Consider the following 22,651-nt stretch of genomic DNA (forward strand, 5'->3'; position numbering starts at 1 on the left):
ACGGAGGAAGACCGGTTGACGCGGGCTGCGGGGTCACTGGGCAGGCATCGGCAATTCGGCATCATCACGAGCTGCACTACAGAATTGACCGCGAGCTAGGGATGGCGGATCCTCAGGTACGCGGCGCTGTGGCCACGTCATCTGCCGAAGCAGGTCCCGGTTGGTCCGCCCCAATGCCTGACTGACTCCCAACGCCGACGGATGGACTCCCAGTAAAGACTCGGAGGCGCTGCAGGAGAGTTGCTGCTGTGCTGCTTGTTTGCTGGCCGCCTGGCCTGACTCCCGGTCCCGGAGGCTGCAGATGTGACTGCAGCTGTGATTGGCAGTCACAGAAACTGGGTGGGCCTTAGCTGAGTTTGGGTGGGCCTGGGCCCACCCAGGCCCACCCGTAGCTACGCCCCTGCCGCGTAGGCAGGATGCTGCAAAAGGAAGGCTTCCAGGGCAGGCTGAAGGCAACGTGCTTACATTGCTTCCCCTAGTCTACCTTCTTTTTTTGTTTTCCAATAATTTCCTGTTTCCTCAGAGGTGGGCTGCAGTACAGAGAAGAAGCCAATGCTAGCAGCAGGGCAGCATATAGGATTTGCTGCCACTTCCACATTTGGAAAACAAAAAAAGAAGGTAGACTCGGGGAAGAGGGGTGGGAAAGGAAGGGGGAAGATTCCAGGCTCGGGGTTGGGAGAGAGAGTGCGTGAAGAGAGAGATGTTGGACTCAGGAGGGGGAGGGGCGCCATCTTATTCCTCACCTCAGGTGGCACATTGCCTTAGGCCGCCCCTGCCTGCTCCTATAGGGCCACAGCATGCACTAGTCTGTCTTTCAGAAAGGCAGCTCATTTCTGGCCTGGAGTCTTAGAGTTAAAGTTCTGAATTTCAATTCAGCTTCCTTTATTGGAAATGAGGCAAGAATTTCCAAACATCCACTTCTGAAGGACTGGACACAGGCAGTATTTCGGTGTAGCTGCCTGGCAGCATGAGTCTATAAAACATAAAGAACTTAATCCCCATGATGGTGGTTGTAGAGTAAAACACAAAACCATCTTGCTTGTTTTTTCAACTTGAGCAGCAAGATGGTCACAGTTGGTGTCTCATCTTAACTGCTTTACAGCTGTTTCTAAATACTCCACATTTACACTGACTTTGTTATTTGCCATCTAAGTTGCAGATGATCAAAAACCCTACGCTATTCTGAACAGTGCTCTAAAATTAGCGCCGGAAAAGCGTGGGGCAATAACGCCCCTATGATCAAAGTTAACAGCATGCAAATTCATTCGTGCTATTATCATAGGGGTACGTCTGCAGGAGGATTGTTACTGGCCATGCGCTCAAGGCATAATCCTCCCACAGAAGTTGTTTGACAGGTCTGGGCTGTCAATAAAAAAGCCTGAACCTGTCAAACTTTCCAAAGGGTGGGAGGTCCAGTGGACCTCCAGACCCTCCTCCAGTCCAGCCAGACCCAACCCAATCCAAACCCCCCTTCAATGGAAGATGACCTCACCCCCCACCCCTGACCTTCAGCACTCCCCGGGTAGTCTATTGCCCCCTGAACCCCCCCCCCCCACATATTTTCAAATGATAGAAGAGGGAATAGCACTCCCTTCTCCTTCCAGCAACACCTCCAAAATGACACCCTGCCCAATGCATCCTGGGATACGCTGAGCGGGGCTTCGCTAACATATAAGGGAGAAACTGTTAGACTTCCAGCCCTTCTGTCAGCAGGGTGGGGGGTCAGGTCAGGGTAAAGGGGGCCCTAGACCACCAGATCCTCTGTCCAGGGGGGAGCTGGAGATCCACCGGACCTTCAGCACCCTTGTGTTGGTGTCTGGGGACCTGGAGGGGCACTAGACCACCAGGGCAGGCCTTGGCCATTGGGGGCATGGGGGGGGGGTCTGGGGTCCATTGGACCCCCAGGACTGACGGTGGCAGCCCAGGCTGCCTTGCATGGATGGGGTGAGGAAGAGCTCCTTAACCCTAATGCCAGCTTCAAGCTGGTGCTATTCCACCTGTATGATCAAAGCACAGTGTCTGCAGTATTCCAAGGTACACTCATGCCAGCCCCCTCCAATCATCTCATGCTGGTAAATGCAGGTGCTAGTCCAGCGCTAGTGACCTCTAGCACCTGCATGTAGCTTTGATCAGGAGGCCATCAGGTTTTTAGGAACATTGTGTGTTTTACACTACATCCAACAATTTGGGGATCAAGTTCTTTACGTTTAATGGTCTCCTGATGCAGGCAGCACAGGCCAGTGTTGAGATCTTCAGAAGCTGCTTTTTTGAAATTCTTGCCCCATTTCTAGTAAAGGATTGTTTGTTTTACCTGGTTTCCTTTCTTTTTTAGTCATCCCTACTGGAATTTGTTTTGCTTTACTGAGCCGTTGGGCATTTGTTTTTCTGCTTTCAATATTCAGCACAATTGAGCCAGGCGAGGCCATGAGTTCCAAAGTTACAGTTTCAGCAGGGTTCTAAGATAAACTTGACCTACCTTAGTAGAGCTTCTGTTTCTTATAAGCTTTTGGTAAAAACATATGTTGTAGGGCTGCTTGTCTCTTCCCAGGGCTTCCCTTCAGGTACTGCAACCCACTTGGAGCAATCTTGGATAACTCCTTACCCAGGGGCCTCCTTGACGGACCATGCTTTCTCTGTTCTGCTTTTGCTGAATCATCTGTTTCCTCTTCTGCAATATGTTCCTTAAAATTGGTTCTGTGACTGTGAGGGCGTGCCATTCAGGGGGAGCAGTAACTTCCTGTAGACTCCCTCTGAAGAAGAATGGAGAACTAGACAAGATGGTATTTTGAAGAACCTGTTCTTTTTCTGGTTCGCCTCTTTTTTCCTACTTGGCTATGACCAGTCTCCATTCTGGTTTCTTCCTTTGCTCCACCAAGCTCTCAACCACCAATTTGTTGAGCTGTAGGTTTGTTTTATTTTTCTCCAAGCACAAACAGGATGCCTAATCATGTATGTGGACAACATTGTCTGATGGCAGCATTGCCTAAGTCACATGTGTGGTCATCCTGTTGTCCTTGGAGAAAATCATTACAGTATGCAGCTTTGTTTTGTTTTAACAGCTCACATACATTTTCATGCTTGTCAGCGTGACTTCTTTTTTTTAAGGGGTGGGGGAAGGGTAGGAATGTAGTGTAACAGGATTTAAAATGTGACAGAATAAGATTGTCCTTTGAATACAATATATTCAGTTTGAAATTTGAGTTTTCAACTTTATTTTCATTAAAATTATTACTATCCCACTTGGAGGGGTATTTTCGAAAGAAACGTCCTCCTTGCAAAACGTCCAAATCCAGGGGCATGGAAAACCATATTTTCAAAAAAAGATGGACGTCCATCTTTCGTTTGGAAAACACCGGCAGACACGTCCAAATCCTTACATTTGGATGTCCCTAGACATGGACATTTCTGACTTTCGGTGATTTTTGAAACCAAAGACGTCCATGTCAAAAATGTCCAAATGCAAGCCATTTGGAGGTGGGAGGAGCCAGCATTTGTAGTGCACTGGTCCCCCTCACATACCAGGACACCAACCGGGCACCCTAGGGGGCACTGCAGTGGACTTCATAAAATGCTCCCAGGAATATAACTCCCTTACCTTGTGTGTTGAGCCCCCCAAACCCCACTACCCACAACGGTACACCACTACCATAGCCCTTATGGGTGAAGGGGGGCACCTATGTATCGGTACAGTGGGTTTGTGGTGGGCTTTGGAGAGCTTGCTGTTTTCTCCACAAATGTAACAGGTAAGGGGGGGGGGGGGTATGGGCCTGGTCCGCCTGTCTGAAGTGCACTGCAGTACCCACTAAAACTGCTCCTGGGACCTGCATTCACTGTCATGGACCTGAGTATGATATCTGAAGCTGGCATAGAGGCTGGCATGACATATTTTTAAAGACGTTTTTTGAGAATGCTCGCTTCGGCAGCACATATACTAAAATTGGAAAGATGTTTTTTGAGGGTGGGAGGGGGTTAGTCACCACTGGGGGAGTAACAGGAGATCATCCCTGATTCCCTCTGGGGGTCATCTGGTCATTTTGGGCACCTTTTTGAGCCTTATTCGTAATAAAAACACATCCGGGTGAAAATGTCCAAGTGTTTGTCAGGGACGTCCTTGTTTTTTTCGATTATGGGTCAAAGACGTCCAAGTGTTAGGCACGCCCATGTACCGCCTTCGCTACACCTCCGACATGCCCCCTTGAAATTTGGATGTCCTTGCGACGGACTGCAGTTGGAGACATCCAAAATCAGGTTTCGGTTATACCGATTTGGATGTCTCTGGGAGACCAAAATACCACAGCTAGACTCATATTTGGGAAACCAAAATATGAAAGTGCAAAACCCCTAAGAAAGAAATTACACTGGCTCCCACTTAAAGAACACATCGCATTCAAGATCTGCACGACTGTTCATAAAATCATTTACAGAGAAGCCCTGACATACATGATGGACCTCGTAGATCTACCACCCAGAAATGCTAAGAGAGCTTCCCGCACCTTTCTAAACCTACACTTCCCCAGCTGTAAAGGGCTAAAATACAAACTATCACATGCGACCAGCTTCTCTTATATGAGTACGCAGATATGGAATTCACTTCCAACTCACCTGAGATCGATCAACGAATTAACTAACTTCCGCAAATCCCTGAAGACTTACCTCTTTAACAAAGCTTATCACGAGAACCCTTAACTAACTACAACACAACACCTACCCAACTTACTCAGAATGTATCCTCCTACAATCACTTGACCAAACCCTCTGCCTTCACTGACTTCTTTGTAACACCAATTGTATTATTTAACCTGGAATGGCGATGCCATAACAGGTCTTTGTAAGCCACATTGAGCCTGCAAATAGGTGGGAAAATGTGGGATACAAGTGCAATAAATAAATAAATAAGGAGGTCCATCTTCCGTTTTATGTCGAAAGATGAACGTCATTCTCTTTCGAAAATGAGCCCATTGGTGTAATGCTCTGTATTAATGTGAAATTCTGTGACATCAAATCAAAATTAAGGCCTGATGTACTAAAGCTTGAAGTGACTTTGGAAAGGTATATTTTGTGTGGAAAATAGCACAAAATGCCTGAAAAAACTCACAGAAATGCCAGCATTTTATGTTTAATATTAACCATCTTTTGTCCAAAATCAAAGCAGTAAACAACAAAAATGTATAAAGGCAAAAACAATAGAACTGACAAAAAGCCAAAATAATACACAAATCACCAAACATTTTGTATTATTTTCACACAAGGTGCTCTTTTGGAGTCACCTTTGATGCACAATGTGCTCCATGCAAACATGTATTTTAATGTATTTATTTATTTGTTGCATTTGTACCCCACATTTTCTCACCTATTTGCAGGCTCAATGTGGCTTACATAGTACCGTCAAAGGCATTTGCCCAGTCGATTGATAACAAGTACAAGGTTGAAGAGTGATCGTATGAGGTATATGTGGAGGGTCGGGAGGGGTGAAGATTGCGTGTTGTCCAGTACGGTCAAAGTCATGCAAAACAGCTCATCAGAAATTGTGAAAATTAGCATGCAAAAAAAGCCTTCAGGCCCAGTTTTTGCAAGAATTAGTTCCCAAACCTGATCCTGGAGGCACCCCACCCAGTCAGGTTTTCCAGTAGATGTCCAAGTTGCACTTTGCAGCATTCACTTACTTTGTAGTCTGCATAAATTCAACAGTTATTCCAGTCCAAGAAGTCAGCATAGTTTGTATGTGAAGATTAGCCAGAAGCATAGGCATATTGCTTACACCCTCCAAAATAATGGTGCAAGGTAGATGTAGACTTTCTGTATACATTTTGATGCTTTAAAACATAGTAACATAGTAAATGACAGCAGAACGGTCCATCCAGTCTGCCCAACAAGATAAACTCATTTTACATGGTATGTAATACTTTATATGTATACCCGAGTTAGGGCACAGACCATAAAAGTTTGCCCAGCACTGTTCCTGTACTAAAAGTTCTGAAGCTAACATCAAAGCCCCTTAAAATTTACACTCCAGCCCATCCATATCTATTCAGTCATGATCAGGGCACAGACCGTAGAAGTCCGCTCTGCACCAGTTTTACTCTCCAAATACCAGCGTCGCCACCCAATCTCTGCTAAGACTCCATAGATCCCATTCCTTCTAAACAGGATTCCTTTGTGTTTATCCCACGCACGTTTGAATTCCATTACGGTTTTCATCTCCACCACCTCCTGCGGGAGGGCATTCCACATATCTACCACTCTTTCCGTGAAAAAATGCTTCCTGACATTTTTTCTTGAGTCTGCACCCCTTCAACCTCGATTCATGTCCTCTAGTTCTACTGCCTTCCCATCTCCGGAAAAGGTTAGTTTGCGGATTAATACTTTTCAAATATTTGAACGTCTGTATCATGTCACCCGTTTCTCCTTTCCTTTAAGGTATACATGTTCAGGTCGGCAAGTCTCTCGTACAGTTTGCAACGCAAATCCCATACCATTGTTGTAGCTTTTCTTTGCACCGCTTCCAGTCTTTTTACATCTTTAGCAAGATACAGCCTCCAAAACTGAACACAGTACTCCAAGTGGGGCCTCACTAACGACTTGTAGAGGGGCATCAACACCTCCTTTCTTCTGCTGGTTATACCCCTCTCTATGCAGCCTAGCATCCTTCTGGCCACATCTGTTTTTCTTCCTTTCAATCAAGTTTCACCTTCAGGAAAGTCTCTTTATTGCAACTAAAATATATACATGATGGTAAAACAGCATATGTTTTTAGCTGGTAAAAACTCCACTTCGGATATCTGCAGAAATCCCTGTTTGAACAATGAAGCTCTGACCAACCCTTTGAAAGTGTACTGCACTGTGGGGTCCTTTTACAAAGGCGTGGTAAAAAGTGGCCTGTGGTAGTGTGGGCAGATCTTTTAGGCGAGTGCTGGGTCATTTTCTTTTACCAAGGCCGGAGGTGCTGCCAGTTACTGTCGAGAATGCTCCCCATGGGATTTGGCGTGTGTCAAACTCATTGTTATCATTGGGTGCATGTGCTACCCTGGCAGTAGTGTCGATTGGGCACACACTACCCGCATGATAGACCTGCCATGCTTTTGTAAAAAAAAGGCACTGTGTGCCAAAGCTAATTTTTATGGTACAGTCAAAACTATGGCTTATCTCCATTTGAGTGCACCAGGATTATCCTCTAATGTGCCCACAGGCAGACATCTTTCTTGTAGGCCATTGTTCAAAGTCATTCACTCTTTCCCTCTATCAATCAGCCCATATCCATAAGAAATGGAGCTTGCTGCTGGCCTGCAAGAATGCCTTCTTTCTGCCTTCCTTGAGGATCTTATTTATATTGAGTCTTACAAATATATGTCCAGTTTATTTCAGATCAGTACACTTTTGATCCTCCTCCTACTACTACTTATCATTTCTATAGCGCTACTAGACATACACAGCGCTGTACACTTGAACATGAAGAGACAGTCCCTGCTCGACAGAGCTTTCAATCTAATTAGGACAGACAAACAGGACAAACAAGAGATAAGGGAATATTAAAGTGAGGATGACAAAATAAGGGTTCGGAACAAGTGAATAAGGGTTAGGAGTTAAAAGCAGCATCAAAAAGGTGGGCTTTTAGCTTAGATTTGAAGAAGACCAGAGATGGAGCTTGGTACCGGCTCAGAAATTTCTATTCCAGGCATATGGTGCAGCAAGATAAAAGGAACGGAGTCTGGAATTAGCAGTGGAGGAGAAGGGTGCAGATAAGAGAGATTTACCCAGTGAATGGAGTTCCCACAAGAGTTGAGGGCATATGACTGTAGAAATGAAAAACAGGAGCTGAAAGCAGGATGGTTCAGGAATGCAGACACAGGATGTGTTGGAAGCTTACAAGTCAGTTAAGTAAGAAGCCGGGGGAGTTTGTGTTCTCAAAATCACCTTCACCACAAGTATCCAAAATTCCCCAACAATCCAGCACACCACTTTTCCTATGTGTATTCCGGTACCGTCTACAGACACTGGTATGAAACATCACTTTTACTAACAGATCATTTTTACCCAGATAATCATTTTGACTCTGTTGAAGTGCCTGCGTAGTACCATTAGAAGAATAATTTTCTGTTCCAATACAAAAGGTGCAGTGGATAATGGAATTTATTAAAAATGCACTACTTGAATTGCAAAGCAATTCTAGATAGACAATGCAACCAGTTCATTACCGGAGAGCCCCTTTTAAAGCTCCGTCCTAGCAACATGATTTGGGGTTTTCTCTCTCCTTTTACCATCTTTACTCCTTCACCTTAAGCAGCGTGGCCCAAGAACATCAGAAACCATCTCTGCAATAGTCTTTAAGCAACACCATTTGTGGCTGTCAGAAGTTATTTATTTTGTAGGCTGCTTTCAGAAATCAAACACCATAGCACTATACAATACTAGTAAAAATAATTTAAAAATTAAAAACACCACACGACACAAGTACATAAGGAAGAAAACTGCATACAACAATCGGTACCAGAAAACAAAAACAGATAACAGGGTACAATAATATTGTAGATGGATTGGAGGAGTGGCCGATTCAAATCCCACTACTGCTCCTTGTGATCCTGGGAAAGTCACTTAACCCTCCATTACTTCAGATACAAAATTAGATTGTGAGCCCTCCAGGGACAAATACCCAGGGTCCTGTTTACTAAGCCGCGTTATAGACATGTTAGCGACTTTAATGCACCTTAACCATGTACGCGCCTACACTATCCCAATGGGCGCCTACATGGTTAGCATGCGTGCAAATTGTAGGTGAATTAAAAACGCTAATGCGTCTTAGTAAACAGGGCCCCCCAGTGTACCTAAATGTAACTCACCTTGAGCTACTACTGAGAATGGTGTGAGCAAAATCCAAATAAATAAATAGGAAGGAAAAGAAAGAGTGCCACTGCAAAGAGGTCAATTACTATCAATAATTGTGGGAGGCCAAGAAAGTCAAGACACTATCCAATCAGAGCACAAAGAATAAATGATAAGGGCCTGTAGTAGCAGGTACATAGAAAATGTATCAGTGTTCCTATTTTTGATATTTTTGGGGTAAAATATTATATGTTTTGGGGAGTTCTTTGATGAGCATGTGAAATGGATTGGGCATACCCAGACTTGGGACCTGTACTGTTGTTAAGCTCAGCTTTTCCTCTCTCTCTTTTTTTTACATTATATTTTATTAAAGTCACAAAAGAAAACAATGAAATATGCACAGCGTACAATACAGGAAAAGTAACCAATTTGGGGGGGGGGGGGGAGGAGAACACATTCCCCCCACCCCTGCACCCACCCAAGCCAAAAGCTACTACCATACTCATAGCAGTAGAGGAGTAGCCTAGTGGTTAGAGCCCCAGAATTGACATCCAGAGGTGGCCGGTTCAAATCCCACTGCTGCTCTTTGTGATCTTGGGCAAGTCACTTAACCCTCCATTGCCTCAGCTACAAACTTAGCTTATGAACCCTCCAGGGACAGAGCAATGCCCAGTATAACTGAATGTAACTCACCTTGAGCTACTACTGAAAAAGGTATGAGCAAAATCTAAATACATAAAAAAATAAAATATCTGCACAAATACCATGTCAACCTTGTTATTCCTTTACAATGACCCAAGAGGACTAGACAACATATAAAAAATCCCACCCCCTCAGAAAATATGCTCTAAGTCACAAATTCAATAAAGAAAATGTGGTAAGGATTCTCAGGTGTGTTGAAATTGGCGCCAGGCTCTAGGAGAGCTAAACTTGGCATCCAACCGTCCAGTTTCAACAGATAAAATAGTTAATTCCTCCAGAAAGTCATTGAAGGTGGCTTTTGCAATGAAACAGAAGACATCTCTGGGCCACAAAAATGCTTTAGGTAACAACAGATTAGGCCCCTTGCACAATCCCAGAGAAACAAAGTTTCTCTGGTAAGTGAACACTATTGTGCTTTGGGAACTTAAAGATTAGGGTTTAAAGGAGGAATTGTAGGTTAGTGATAGACAGAATAAAAATATATAAAAAAGTAAATTTTATCAACTAATCTCCATAGTCTTTTCCACTTAGTTTTAAAAACTTGTACCACAGCATTAACAGATAGAATCTAACAGGCACTGCAGGATCTAGTTTAGTCTTCCCACCCCTAGGACAACTCTTCATTTATAGTCAGTTATTGTAATTAGGGTATCAAGCAAGGAATGCTCTTACAGAGTTTAAAATACATTTCATTACCATCTGAAGGAAACAGTAAATAAATCACACAATATACTATCTATATAATAATTTGTACCTCTGCTTCTCTGGATGACTGGCTGTCTGGATTCATAACAGCATGCTGACGTCAGCTCGCCTGCAGCGTTCCCTTCTCTCTGTGTCCCACCATCGCGTAATGACATCAGAGGAGAGCGTGACACTGAGAGGGAAGGCTGGAGGCAACGCAAGCCTAGCCTGCCTGCCGCCGCTGCGACCTCAGGTAAGATGGACGGCCTAAAGGCAGGGCGGCAGGAAGGACAGAGTCACTGGCTATGGAGGGGAGAATTGCTGGACATGGATTGGATGGGAGGGCAGGGCAGAAGCGAATCGCTGGATATCGATGAGATGGGAGGCGAGGGGAGAATCATGGGACACGGATGGGAGGGCAGAGGAGAATCGCTGGACATGGAGGGGAGGCCAAAATCACGGGACACGGAGGAGAGGGCAAGGCAGAGGAGAATCACTGGACATAGATGGGAGGGGAGGGGAGAATCGCTGGACATGGAGGGGAGGGCAGGGGAGAGAGGAGAAGCAGAGGGACACTCCAATGTACTCTACATCACAAGCAATGTGAGGGCAGGGCAGAGACGAATCACACTGTACATCACAAGCGATGGGAGGGCAGGGCTCAGGCGAATGGATATGGATGGGATGGGAGGCGAGGGGAGAATCGCAGGACACAGATGGGAGGGGAGGGGAGGGCAGAGGAGAATTGTGGGACACGGAGGGGAGGCCAGAATCGTGGGACACAGAGGGAAGGACAGGGAAGAGGAGAATCACTGGACATAGATGGCATGGGAGGGGATGCAATGGGAGGGAAGAATCGCTGGACATGGAGGGGAGGGCAGGGGAGAGAGGAAAAGCAGAGGGACACTCCAACGTACTGTACATCACAACCAATGGGAGGGCAGGGCAGAGGCGAATCGCTGGATATGGATGGGATGGGAGGTGGGAGAATCGCGGGACACGGATGGGATGGGAGGGCAGGGCAGAGGAGAATCGGTAGATACAGATGGGATGGGAGGCGAGGGGAGAATCGCAGTTCACTTAAAAAAATAATCGCCATTACATAATAGCTTTGCTAGTGCCTGTTTCATTTTTTTGCGAAATGGGCTTTTTTTGCTTGTATAAACTAAAAGACATTTTTATATTAGGCTAATATCCTTAATACTTTAGCAAGTTTTAAATTATTGAAAAACTCAAAAATACTAAGATGGAGTCAGCAGTCCAGCAGCGAGAGGGGTGCTATTCAGTCTTTTGCACTGAGTGTCACATGTATGATTATCTCCCAGTTGGTGAGATGTCATATGTATGTGCCCGATGCAAAGAGCTCCTAGCTCTCAGAGAACGTGTCCGTTCTCTTGAGGCTACAGAAGCAGACTTAGCAGAGCTGAGGGAGACAGAGAGGTACATAAAGGAGACCTACAGGGATGTTGTAGAGAAGTCCTACTTCCAGTCTGGTAGCCCCTTTGCTACCTTGGAGGTCTCCTAGAAGGAGAGCATCACCCTGGTGAAGTAGGAAGTACTCCTGTAGCCAGGACCTGCCCACCAGGGGATTACTTTCCTCTCGCACTAAGGATATGTCTCCAAGTGCTACCCAGGAGGAGTTAGGACAGCTGTTGTAGTTGGTGATTCGATCATTAGGCATATAGATAGCTGGGTGGCTGGTGGACATGAGGATCGCCTGGTGACTTGCCTGCCTGGTGCGAAGATGGCGGACCTCACACATCACCTAGATAGGATTTTAGATAGTGTTGGGGAGGAGCCGGCTGTCTTGGTACATGTGGGTACCAATGACATAGGAAAATGTGGGAGAGAGGTTCTGGAAGCTAAATTTAGGCTCTTAGGTAGAAAGCTCAAATCCAGAACCTCTAGGGTAGCATTTTCTGAAGTGCTACCCATTCCACGCGCAGGGCCCAAGAGACAGGCAGAGCTCCGGAGTATTCATGAATGGATGAGACGATGGTGCAGGGAGGAGGGTTTCAGATTTGTTAGGAAATGGGCAACAATCTGGGGAAGGGAGAGCCTATTCCAAAAGGATGGGCTCCACCTTAACCAGGGTGGGACCAGGCTGCTGGCATCGGCATTTAAAAAGGAGATAGAGCAGCTTTTAAATTAGAAACTGGGGGAAGGCCGACAGTCGCTCAAAAGCGTATTGTTCAGGATAAGGTATCTTTCAAAGATATCACCAAAAGAGGGAAGATAGGGTATCCCGATAGTGAGGTTGCAAAAGAGACCGTAGTAGATCAGGTGTCAAATAAAAATCAAAAGACTGCAAATTAATACTGTCAAGTACTGAGTATGATGTAAATAGGAACAACAAACAAAGTTTGAAATGTCTATATGCGAATGCCAGAAGCCTAAGAAATAAGATGGGAGATTTAGAATATATTGCACTAAATGAAAAATTAGATATAATAGGAATCTTTGAGACCTGGTGGAAGGAGGATAACCAGTGGGACACTGTTATAACAGGGTACAAATTATATCGTAGTGATAGGGTGGATCGAATTGGTGGAGGGGTAGCATTGTATGTTAAGGAGAGCCTTGAATCAAATAGAGTGAAAATTCTGCAGGAAGCAAAACACATCTTGGAATCCCTATGGATTGAAATTCCATGTGTAAAGGGGAAAAGGATAGTGATAGGAGTGTACTACTGGCCAGGATGAACAGACAGATGTAGAAATGTTATCAGAAATTAGGGAAGCTAGCAAACTGGGCAACACAATAATAATGGGTGATTTCAATTACCCCAATATTGACTGGGTAAATGTAACATCAGGGCATGCTAGGGAGGTAAAATTCCTTGACAAAATCAAGGATTGCTTTATGGAGCAGCTGGTACAGGAACCAACGAGAGAGAAAAATTCTAGACCTAGTCCTTAGTGGATCGCATGATCTGGTGTGGGAGGTAATGGTGATGGGGCCGCTTGATAACAGTTATCATAATATGATCAGATTTGATATAAGCTTTGGAGTAAGTATATACAGGAAATCCAATACATTAGCGTTTAACTTTCAAAAAGGAGACTATGATAAAATGAGAACGGTGAAAAAAAAAACAAAACTTAGAGAAGCGGATTTGAGGGTCAAAAATTTACAACTTCCTGGATGCTGTTCAAAAACACCACCCTGGAAGCCCAGGCCAAATATATTCCACATATTAAAAAAGGAGGACGGAAGACCAAACGACAGCCGGCATTGGTTAAAAAGTGAGGTGAAGGAAGCCATTAGAGCTAAAAGAAAATCCTTCAGAAAATGGAAGAAGGAACTGACTGAAAATAATAAGATTGATGAACTCTAATAGAAACCTTAATTGAAAATCTTAAAAAATACATAGGAAAAATGTGCTTGCTAGTAATATGTGAAAAACAAAATCATATAAATATTTATGTGTTCTGCTCAGTTTTTTGGTGTATTGCAGCAAACTGATGAACTAGTAGTTCAAATATTTGCATGGACCCCCCGTTTACATCATTGCACATCCTACCTCCATCCTAATCAAAGCTCAAGATTGATAAACAATTCTCAAAAAAATGATATTTCTAAATATAATAGGTATTTTATAATAACTACTTAGCTTAAGTGGAGTTTGTGCAAGTCCAAAAAGATCTTCTTTCAGCAAGTTCTTAGTTACTGCAATACTTTTTTTTAATATCAATCCATGCAAAACATTAAAACAGAGGATCACTTGTCCAAAGTTTTAGCTCCCTACATGGGCCATGTTTCGCCGACTGACGGCGTCTTCAGGGGAACTGACTCTTCAGCAAAACCAGGGAGGAACATCACCGGTTTTGAACTAGACAGGAGACTGCTGGAGACTCCACTAACTGACCCACCCAACCTGTCTGAAATTTAGCATGTTCTGCAGATGTCAGATGTGTTTCTTGCAAAAAAGCCACATCAGCTTTAAGGCGCTTTAGAGTTTGCAATACCTTTGATCTTTTAATTGGTGAGGAACCTCCCCACACACACACATTCCACGAAATTAGCTTCTGATCCCAGGATCCCACATTGTGTAACCCCTTAAACAAAGCTTTTACTTTATTATTCCAAAGCTGGGGGGCACAGACAGAAAATCTTATTTTTGGGGTGTGGCATAAAGTCACACAGATCTCAATTTCAGATAACTAAACTATAAATTCAGGATGTGCATTCAGTTCATTAAAAATGTTAGAATATGCAAAGTTAATAAATTATTGTGTGCTGACTCCAGCTGTCATTTCACTGTCTGGTGTACACGACACAGGATCTACAGGAAGGGATGTGTCAAACAATCTGACTGGCTGATCACTCATTAATGCTTTGCACTTGATTACTCTTACAAGAGCACATAAAAAAAAAAATCAAGGGACTGCTTTATAATTACAGGTCAAGTGAAAACACCTTGCTAAAATACCAGTGATAAGGTGGAAAGGAGTTTTTTGTAAACTCACAATGGTGCAAGATCCAGTAATAACAGATTATATACAAGATATGCAACTTTTAAAAAAGCACACAGATTAAGATCACAAACTGAGTTTTAATAAAATCAACATGTTTATATTTGTACATTCCACATACCGCATTACTGGATATGTGCACCAACAATAAAACCAGATCAGAAGTCCAACAGCAGAGTTAAGTATAAAGTTGACCACAAGAAGCAGCAGCAGAATGCAAGGGCTACATAGATTGTAGAACTGGCCCCGTCATCACCCCAAAATGTCACCCTTTCCCTTTTTTCATTGTAGCAGCACACTTATTAGAAAGGTATAACCTCATCCTCTCATTCTGGTCAGAAAAGTTCAACGGCAACAAATGAGTGAAATTTTTTTTTTAAATACATTTGATGTTTTAATCATTTATGGATAGAGCAAAAATTTATGGATAGAGCAAAGTGACCCGACTGTCAAAGAGTGATTCAGTTATTGCCCAAGGGTCATACTGTAGATGAACATAAATCGAAAGACAGCAGACCAGAGCAGTTTCTCTCCCTCACAACAGCGACTACATGGAAATTTGTTTCCTTACTAATAGAAAAGGTTTGCGCTGTGCCATCCCTCATTTTTCAACAGTGGTGCGCCTAGAGAACAGCAAGTCCTCTCTACAGTGTGACCTATCCACTTTCCTAAAAGTCTTCACAGTAAAAGCAGATTAGCCGGACAAAATGGCTGGTTTAAAATCGCCCCTTCCAACCTGATCTCACTTTGGTTCTGAAAAGAAATGTATTTGTATTTATTAACATGCTTCACAAGTGCTTAAATGCCAAGCAGAGAAAGCAGACAAGAAACTTTTAAATGACTGAGCAAGGGTATTATTTCACAATACTGATACTCAATGAAATTTAACAGATGAAAGCTAAGGATTTTTACCTAGAGCTCAAAACAATACCATACTTCTGAAGTTATAATTTACGGCTCAACAAGCCATATAAGGGATAAAATTTTAAATGCATGTATATGCTTCAAAGGGAATGTTAATATTTTCATATGGAGGCTGCAGCTAGACAATGTGCTCTTTGTTGGAGATGGTTAATGTACAAAATACAATGTTTAGCAATTATTTATGATTCCCATAGACAGGCTCTGAATCCACCATATATCCTTCATGCAGAAACAAGATGTTCTTTAAAAGAACAGTTTAAAGTAAAATACACTACAATTATCCCTCAATTCAAAACCCTTCCACAATAATTCATTCTGAAGGGATCTCCCCCGTCATGGTTTTGTACGATTACATACAGCTACTGCCACATCTACTATAGTTCCAAAGGTTATGCTGTCATTTCTTAATACAGACTATTTATTTTTAGTACTTTAGGAAAGTGAAATATATTGAAATAGTAAAACCAAATGCAGAGCTGTTCTAGCACCCTTTTTTTTTTTTTTACTTAGCAGAACAGTAGAACTGCTTCAGGAACATTTGTCTGGTGTGATATTTTGAAGTTGCCTGTAAATGTGTTCTGGAAAACAAAAAAAACAAAGGTAATAAGCATGGAATCGACATTCAAAAAACAGTTAATATTAAGCTGCTGAATGATGAAGTTAACAGGTCGACTCTTGTCAGGATATTCAACTGCAGCAAACCAGCTAAAGAAGCAACTGAGTATCGGGTTACATCTAACCAAACACAAGGATGGCAATTTTATAACACACTGAAAATGGAGCTCCTTTTACTAAGGTACGCTAATGGATTTAGCACGCGCTAAATGCTAAGAAGCCCATAAGAATAAAATTGACTTCTTAGCATTTAGCGTGCACTAAATCCATTAGCGAAACCTTAGTATAAAGAGCCCTTGCTTACTTTATTTTTTTTTTGTCTATTAGATTGTAAGCTCTTTGAGCAGGGACTGTCTTTCTTCTATGTTTGTGCAGCACTGCGTACGCCTTGTAGCGCTATAGAAATGCTAAATAGTAGTAGTAGTAGTAGCCCTATATGCCTTTACACAAATACCCCAGGGAAAGTAGGTGCATTCATTTACACCTGTTACAAGGCAGATGTACATATACATGCACAAGTTCATGCTCTGCCCACGGTTCCGTCTCCGCAAATGTATGTTTCACATGTGGGTGCCTACTTTTTATGTATGTATACCCCTAGGCAATTTTTCAAAGCCCATTTGACCAAGATGTTTTATACGCTCAAATTCCTTGTAAAAATGACCCCTTGGCTTGTGTAGATAGATTTAAGGCAGCCATTTGTTTGCCCACACTTAATACGGCTAATTTAATTCGATGGCTCTGAATGTTGTTAAATTTGAAAATTCTACACCAGGCCCCTTCCCCGGCCTCCTCTTTTGTCTGGCTATATTTCATTAGATTTTAGCCTAACGGCCTGGCAGGAGAGAGGAATTTTTATGTGGTTAGATTTATGCCATTAAAAGCCAATTTTATCTGCACAAAGCTTTTGAATATCAATCCCAAAGGCTAGCCAAAGTCAGTCCTGATTTCTGACAATGTGTGTTCAGTCCCCAATGTTAACACATTTTTGGATGGTCATTAAACTTAAATGTAACCTACATTTGAACAAAACTGAAGTGCTTAGTATTATCTGGTTTATTCCAGAAATTTACGAAGAATCATTTTTGCTTCAATCTATGACAGTAAAAAACAAACAAACAAAAACGTGTACATTCAACATTTAAAGCCAGGTCCTCTTCCCTTTAAATAACATATGTGCAATCTGAGGACATTTTGAAAGCCTAAATATTTGTGAGAGCTAGTGTTGGTGTTCAAAGAATGAGAACTTAAATTGGCATGAATTGTCCCCTCAGTTTAAGCAGTAAAATCAAGGGTATACCAATAAACTGACAACACAGTGGAGGAGTGGCCTAGTGGTTAGGGTGGTGGTGGACTTTGGTCCTGGGGAACTGAGGAACTGAGTTCGATTTCCACTTCAGGCACAGGCAGCTCCTTGTGACTCTGGGCAAGTCACTTAACCCTCCATTGCCCCATGTAAGCCGAATTGAGCCTGCCATGAGACGTGCGGGGTACAAATGTAACAAAAAACAAAAACAAACACTCAGAATATTCTACCTCTTGGTGATGTCAGGAACACCCAGCATCACTGCCTGCAGCTTGAAAACAGTGCACTAGGAATGGCATCCTAATGCTTCTTGCACAGTGCACACAGCGATTTATAAGCAAATAACACGTTTCATCATGTTCTCTATCATCTGCTTAAACTAAGCTTTAAGTTACCAAACTGGCAGTAATACTAATGCGCAGAGGCAGAAACAGATTTTTTTTTAGCATTAGCTATATTAACTTCTTCTGCATAGCATGAGTTTTGTCTTTGACGTTAAGGTTAAAATGAATTTGTGCCATGAATGGAAACTGTTGTGAAGGACTGCTTTAAACACTAAGGTGAGCTTCACAAATACAGAGCTATTTAGCTAAATGAAAGGCATCAGATTTAAAATTCCAAGGAGGAAGATATAAGATCATTAATTTGAAAAAGATCTAATCACTTTATATCAAGATGTACAGAGAGAGGGAGGGAGAGGAGGGGGTTTAAGAGCTGAGGTCTAACAGAAACCATTTCCAAGACCATAAAAGCCAATTCATGATTCGTTCTTTGTACACAAAGTTAAGCTTCAAGTGGGGATGGCTCAAACTCCCGGCTCACTTTAATTGAACTGCATTGTGCTAGTCTGAACATGAAGCATGGCAAAGATCAGAGAAAGCAAACAATGTACACTGAGAAACAGTATCTGCTGAAACATTTGTTGTAGTAGGTCACATTATAATATGCAAAAATCCTCAGTGCAAATGTAGGTTTCTTTCAGAAAAGTAAAAACAAAACGACAATTATTAGGTCCCTTCCAGTCCCATATTTAACACAGTCTGAAGAAAAGGGATGAACTCTCTTTCAGAAGAGAAATGACTTCTCTGTAGCAGAGGAAGTGTAATCTTCACATGTTTTCATTTATCGACATTCACACTGCTGTATGTCTCCCTATAGATATCAATTAAGTGCCTTGTTTTCACATTTAGAGTTCTGCCCCATAAATCACAGATGCAGTCTTCCAGTGATGTTAAAAGGACTTCTTTTCCTCAATAAGCATTCCACTTTCCCAGAAATAACCATCAACAGGCAGTGGCAGATTCCTTTTCAAGTCCTTCTACTGGGACTGGATAGGTGATAGGTTGAGCTAGTGTTTGTATGTCGGCTTGCGGCACAGTGAGTGTGCACGAGGCTGCCGTTTGGGTACCTGACAAACGCAGGCTCGTGGAAAGGGTCCCGGCACACCTGGCAGAGCTTCTTGTCCGACAGCACAATTGGACTTTCCGTGGCTTTTAGCTGCCAAGAAGAAAATAAACAGTCAACAAAAGCAGTGGCCAGTCAGACTAGAACAGAAACACATATCGACTGTAGAGAATTTTTGGATACATAAAGCAGAAAGTAAACTAAGGTGCACACTTTCACCACAATTAACCTAATGTTAGCTTTAAACTGAGAAACAAATGCACACTGACATCTGCAAACGAGGATCGCAAAGTGGCCCTTAATAAATATAATAGGAACATGTTCCATTCCCTTGGCCCCATACAAATAAATTCCACTCACAACCGCTTTGCTATCCCTATCTATTGGCTTCCAGAAGTAACGACCTTGGGCCCAACTGCTCATTTCAAGTTCATGGGGAAATTCTGCACAGATTCTGTGCTGTGCAATTGCAGAATTCCTCCAGAAGTAAGAAACAGATTTTTTTTTTTAATTGCTGCCCTTGTATATTAAGTGCTAAGCTACTACTACTAATCATTTCTATAGCACTACCAGACATACACAGTGCTATACAAATTATATGCAGGTACTTTTTTCTGTCCCTACAGGCTCACAATCTAAGTTTCTGTACCTGGGGAAATGGAGGGTTAAGTGACTTGCCCAGGGTCACAAGGAGCTGCAGTGGGAATCAAACCCATGTTGCCAGGATCAAAGCCCACTGCACTAACCATTAGGCTACTCATCCACTCTCCACTCCAGCTATGAGCGCAATGCACTCACCTTTTCATACTGATAGATGATGTTTTCAGTTTTTGCTAGCCCCAGCATGAGCTGGCTCATTCTCTTCCTATGAACACTCTCCCTCATGGCTCCAACCAGGAACTGGGAAAGCAGCTGTGCAGACCATGTATCGGGAACCTGCCGCAACACTTGAGTGGCATCAAACTCTGCAGCATGATGATTTAAGAGATCCACAGCAGCTGTCAGCAGCGACTCGTCGGGCCTGTCTGAGTGCAGGTATACGGAGAGCAGCTGGTGGAAGAGCCGCTGCTTGTAGCTGGGGTCCTTGCTCTCAGAGTTCCATAGGCAGTAGTTTTCCGCAGCAGGAAAGTCCTTCAGCTGCCAGACCAAGATGTTAAGAGCTTTTTCGTGATCTTCTAATTTTCCATACAATATGGCTTGTTCCAGAAGAAGATCTGAATCTTTGATTTTATCTACAATGCACAAACAAAAAAAACAGAATCACATGAAGATTTGCCTCATGCAAGGTTACTTGGGGTGATTGTCCTACAACTTTATTTTCTTTAAGCAGGTCGTCATTTTAGAAGGCATGCAAAACTGGAGCGTACCAAGACTACAGAATAGAAAACAGAGGGAATAACGTCACTGGGCCCCAAGAAAAACACTACAGTGACATTAAAACCCACAATCATTGAGGCTATTTAATCATTGAGGTTAGTTAAATGTTAATGTTCACACTTGCTCATGGAATACATTTACCCTATTATACTGTACACACATTTGTTTATATGTAAGGATATGTTTTAATGTTCCATGGTACAATGTCTGGTTTGTCTTCCACCTTGAACTTGAAGGTTAAGCGGATTATAAATGTCGACATTAAATTAGATTGAATTTCAGTGAAGACAATATGCGACTGTCTCTCCAATAAAATGTATAATTATGGTACAGCCAGAGACCCCACCGGAATGGTGGCGGGCCCAGTCATAGAGCTCAGGCTGTTACAGACCTTGGCCGAGTCAGAAATCTGATGGCTGGCATCACTGGGAGCTTACTGGAAAAGTATGGCCTAGTTTGTAGCCTGGATTGAGGCCTAAAAGTTAGGTCAATAGATATGGAAACAAAATGGAGGATTTCAGCACAAAATGGAAGCCCGTATCTGTTACAAAGTGGAATTTTCTCTAATGTAAGTTAGAAAAACAAGTTGAGAAATGAGTGAGTCATGCCAGGTGCAGCTGGATGCAGGGTCTTGCTTAAGATTTGTGGTCAAGCGAGCTAGAGACAAAACCATGTTAGCAAGATAGAAGCTACTCATTAGCATGAGCCAATCAGTGACAACCATGACATTAGCATAGATCCAATCAGGTATATCTACTGTCATATTATCCATATCCTGAGGGCACCTATAAAAATCAGGGTATTTCCTGGTTTAAGCTAGAGAGAGAAGGGTTGGCACTCTCTCTCTCCAAGGGAAACCAATGTGTCCAGCAGAATTGACACATTACCTGATTGCTTTCCCTTGTAAAACCTCTAATTGGTAAGAGAAATTATAAAAGATTAGGAACTAATTAACACCTGTTTGCAGCTTATTATATTCCTATAATTAATTGATTGTACGTGCCTGTTGTCCATCACTGATTTGACTTATACCTTGGCAAATAAACTCCTCATTCCAAATGATGATTTGTGGGCTTCACTTAATGTTAAAAGGCTGTAAGTATAAATGCTTTTGCTGTATCAGGCTGTCTTTCACTGCATTGTATAACTTGTAACCTAAATCCAGTTTGTCATAAGGCTGGTATCTATTCCTTGCCAGTGCTGAGAGGCGGACTAATGCGGGTCCCTTAGACCTAACGTCTCTCTCAGGGGCAATTCCTTTTAGAACTTCACAACTCCTTGATTACCCCAGTACTAGTGTTATTTAGAGATGGAGTCAGATTAAGGTCACTCCAGCCTTCTTGGGGGGCTCTGGACCCCTCAATTCACAACAAACCCTAAATAGGTAACCAAAGTTTCAGATCCAAAATGTTGAGAATGGCTGATTTCTCATGTCTTGGGTCCAATAAGCAGTCTGAAAAAGTTACGTTTGAACTTCTGTTAACTGGAGACTTTAGTCCCCTTTTCCCAGAGATAGTCATATATTTAAATGGTTAGAAAAACTTCAAAGATTGATTCTGTCTTGTACAAAACACACATAACACTTATACAATACAAGACAGAATCAATAGAGGAGAACCCCCACCCCACCCTGACTCAGTAATAGCAACCATGTTAAAGTATTTCTGAAAGGTTTGAAAATCCCTGATGCAGCTTCTTGCAAATCGCCTTTAGTATCAGAGAAATGAAGCTGATATAACTGGTCTTGCATGGAACACTTGGATGAGTATTTAGGATACATTTACTATAAATGAAGACCAACCACTTTCAAAATGCACAGATGGCACTTAAAAAAACAATCAAAAAACAAAACAAAACCTTAATTTAGGTTGGTGATTGACAGCGTAGCTATTCGGACAGAAGTATAACATCAAATAAAGTCAGAGGCTATTTTTCCTCTTGTTTAAAAAAGTCACTATTTGAATGCTTAGATCCACAGCACAACCTGTTTGGAGGGGACATGCAATGGGTGTGTTTGAGAGGCCAGCAAAGTAGGTGTATATTTTCAATTTTACAGACAGCAACACAAGCGTACTTTACCATGCAGCTATTGCCTCTTACATTCAACACTAGTAGCCTAGTGGTTAGTGCAGTGGACTTTGATCCTAGGGAACTGAGTTTGATTCCCACTGCAGCTCCTTGTGAATCTGAGCAAGTCATTTAACCCTCCATTGCCCCTGGTACAAAATAAGTACCTGAATATATGTAAACCACTTTGAATGTAGTTGCAAAAACCGGTGGTATATCAAGTCCCATTTCCCCTTGCCAAAGTCTTCAATGACCTGGCCAGATCCAAGGGCCTTTACTC

At 42.6% G+C, this 22,651-nt stretch overlaps 1 protein-coding gene across 1 annotated transcript in view; it reads right to left on the bottom strand.

The window, feature by feature from the left end:
- Nucleotides 1-17,670: 17,670 nt before the first annotated feature.
- Nucleotides 17,671-22,651, bottom strand: part of TGFBRAP1 (transforming growth factor beta receptor associated protein 1) — a 104,530-nt gene continuing 99,549 nt past the window's right edge. Inside the window, 2 exon segments of the mRNA XM_030201455.1 lie at nucleotides 17,671-19,020; nucleotides 19,726-20,159. Of these exon segments, the coding sequence (XP_030057315.1) occupies nucleotides 18,832-19,020; nucleotides 19,726-20,159 (623 nt within the window). The 3' untranslated portion in view covers nucleotides 17,671-18,831.

Source organism: Microcaecilia unicolor, chromosome 4 (assembly GCF_901765095.1).
Source record: "Microcaecilia unicolor chromosome 4, aMicUni1.1, whole genome shotgun sequence".
NCBI lineage: Eukaryota > Metazoa > Chordata > Amphibia > Gymnophiona > Siphonopidae > Microcaecilia > Microcaecilia unicolor.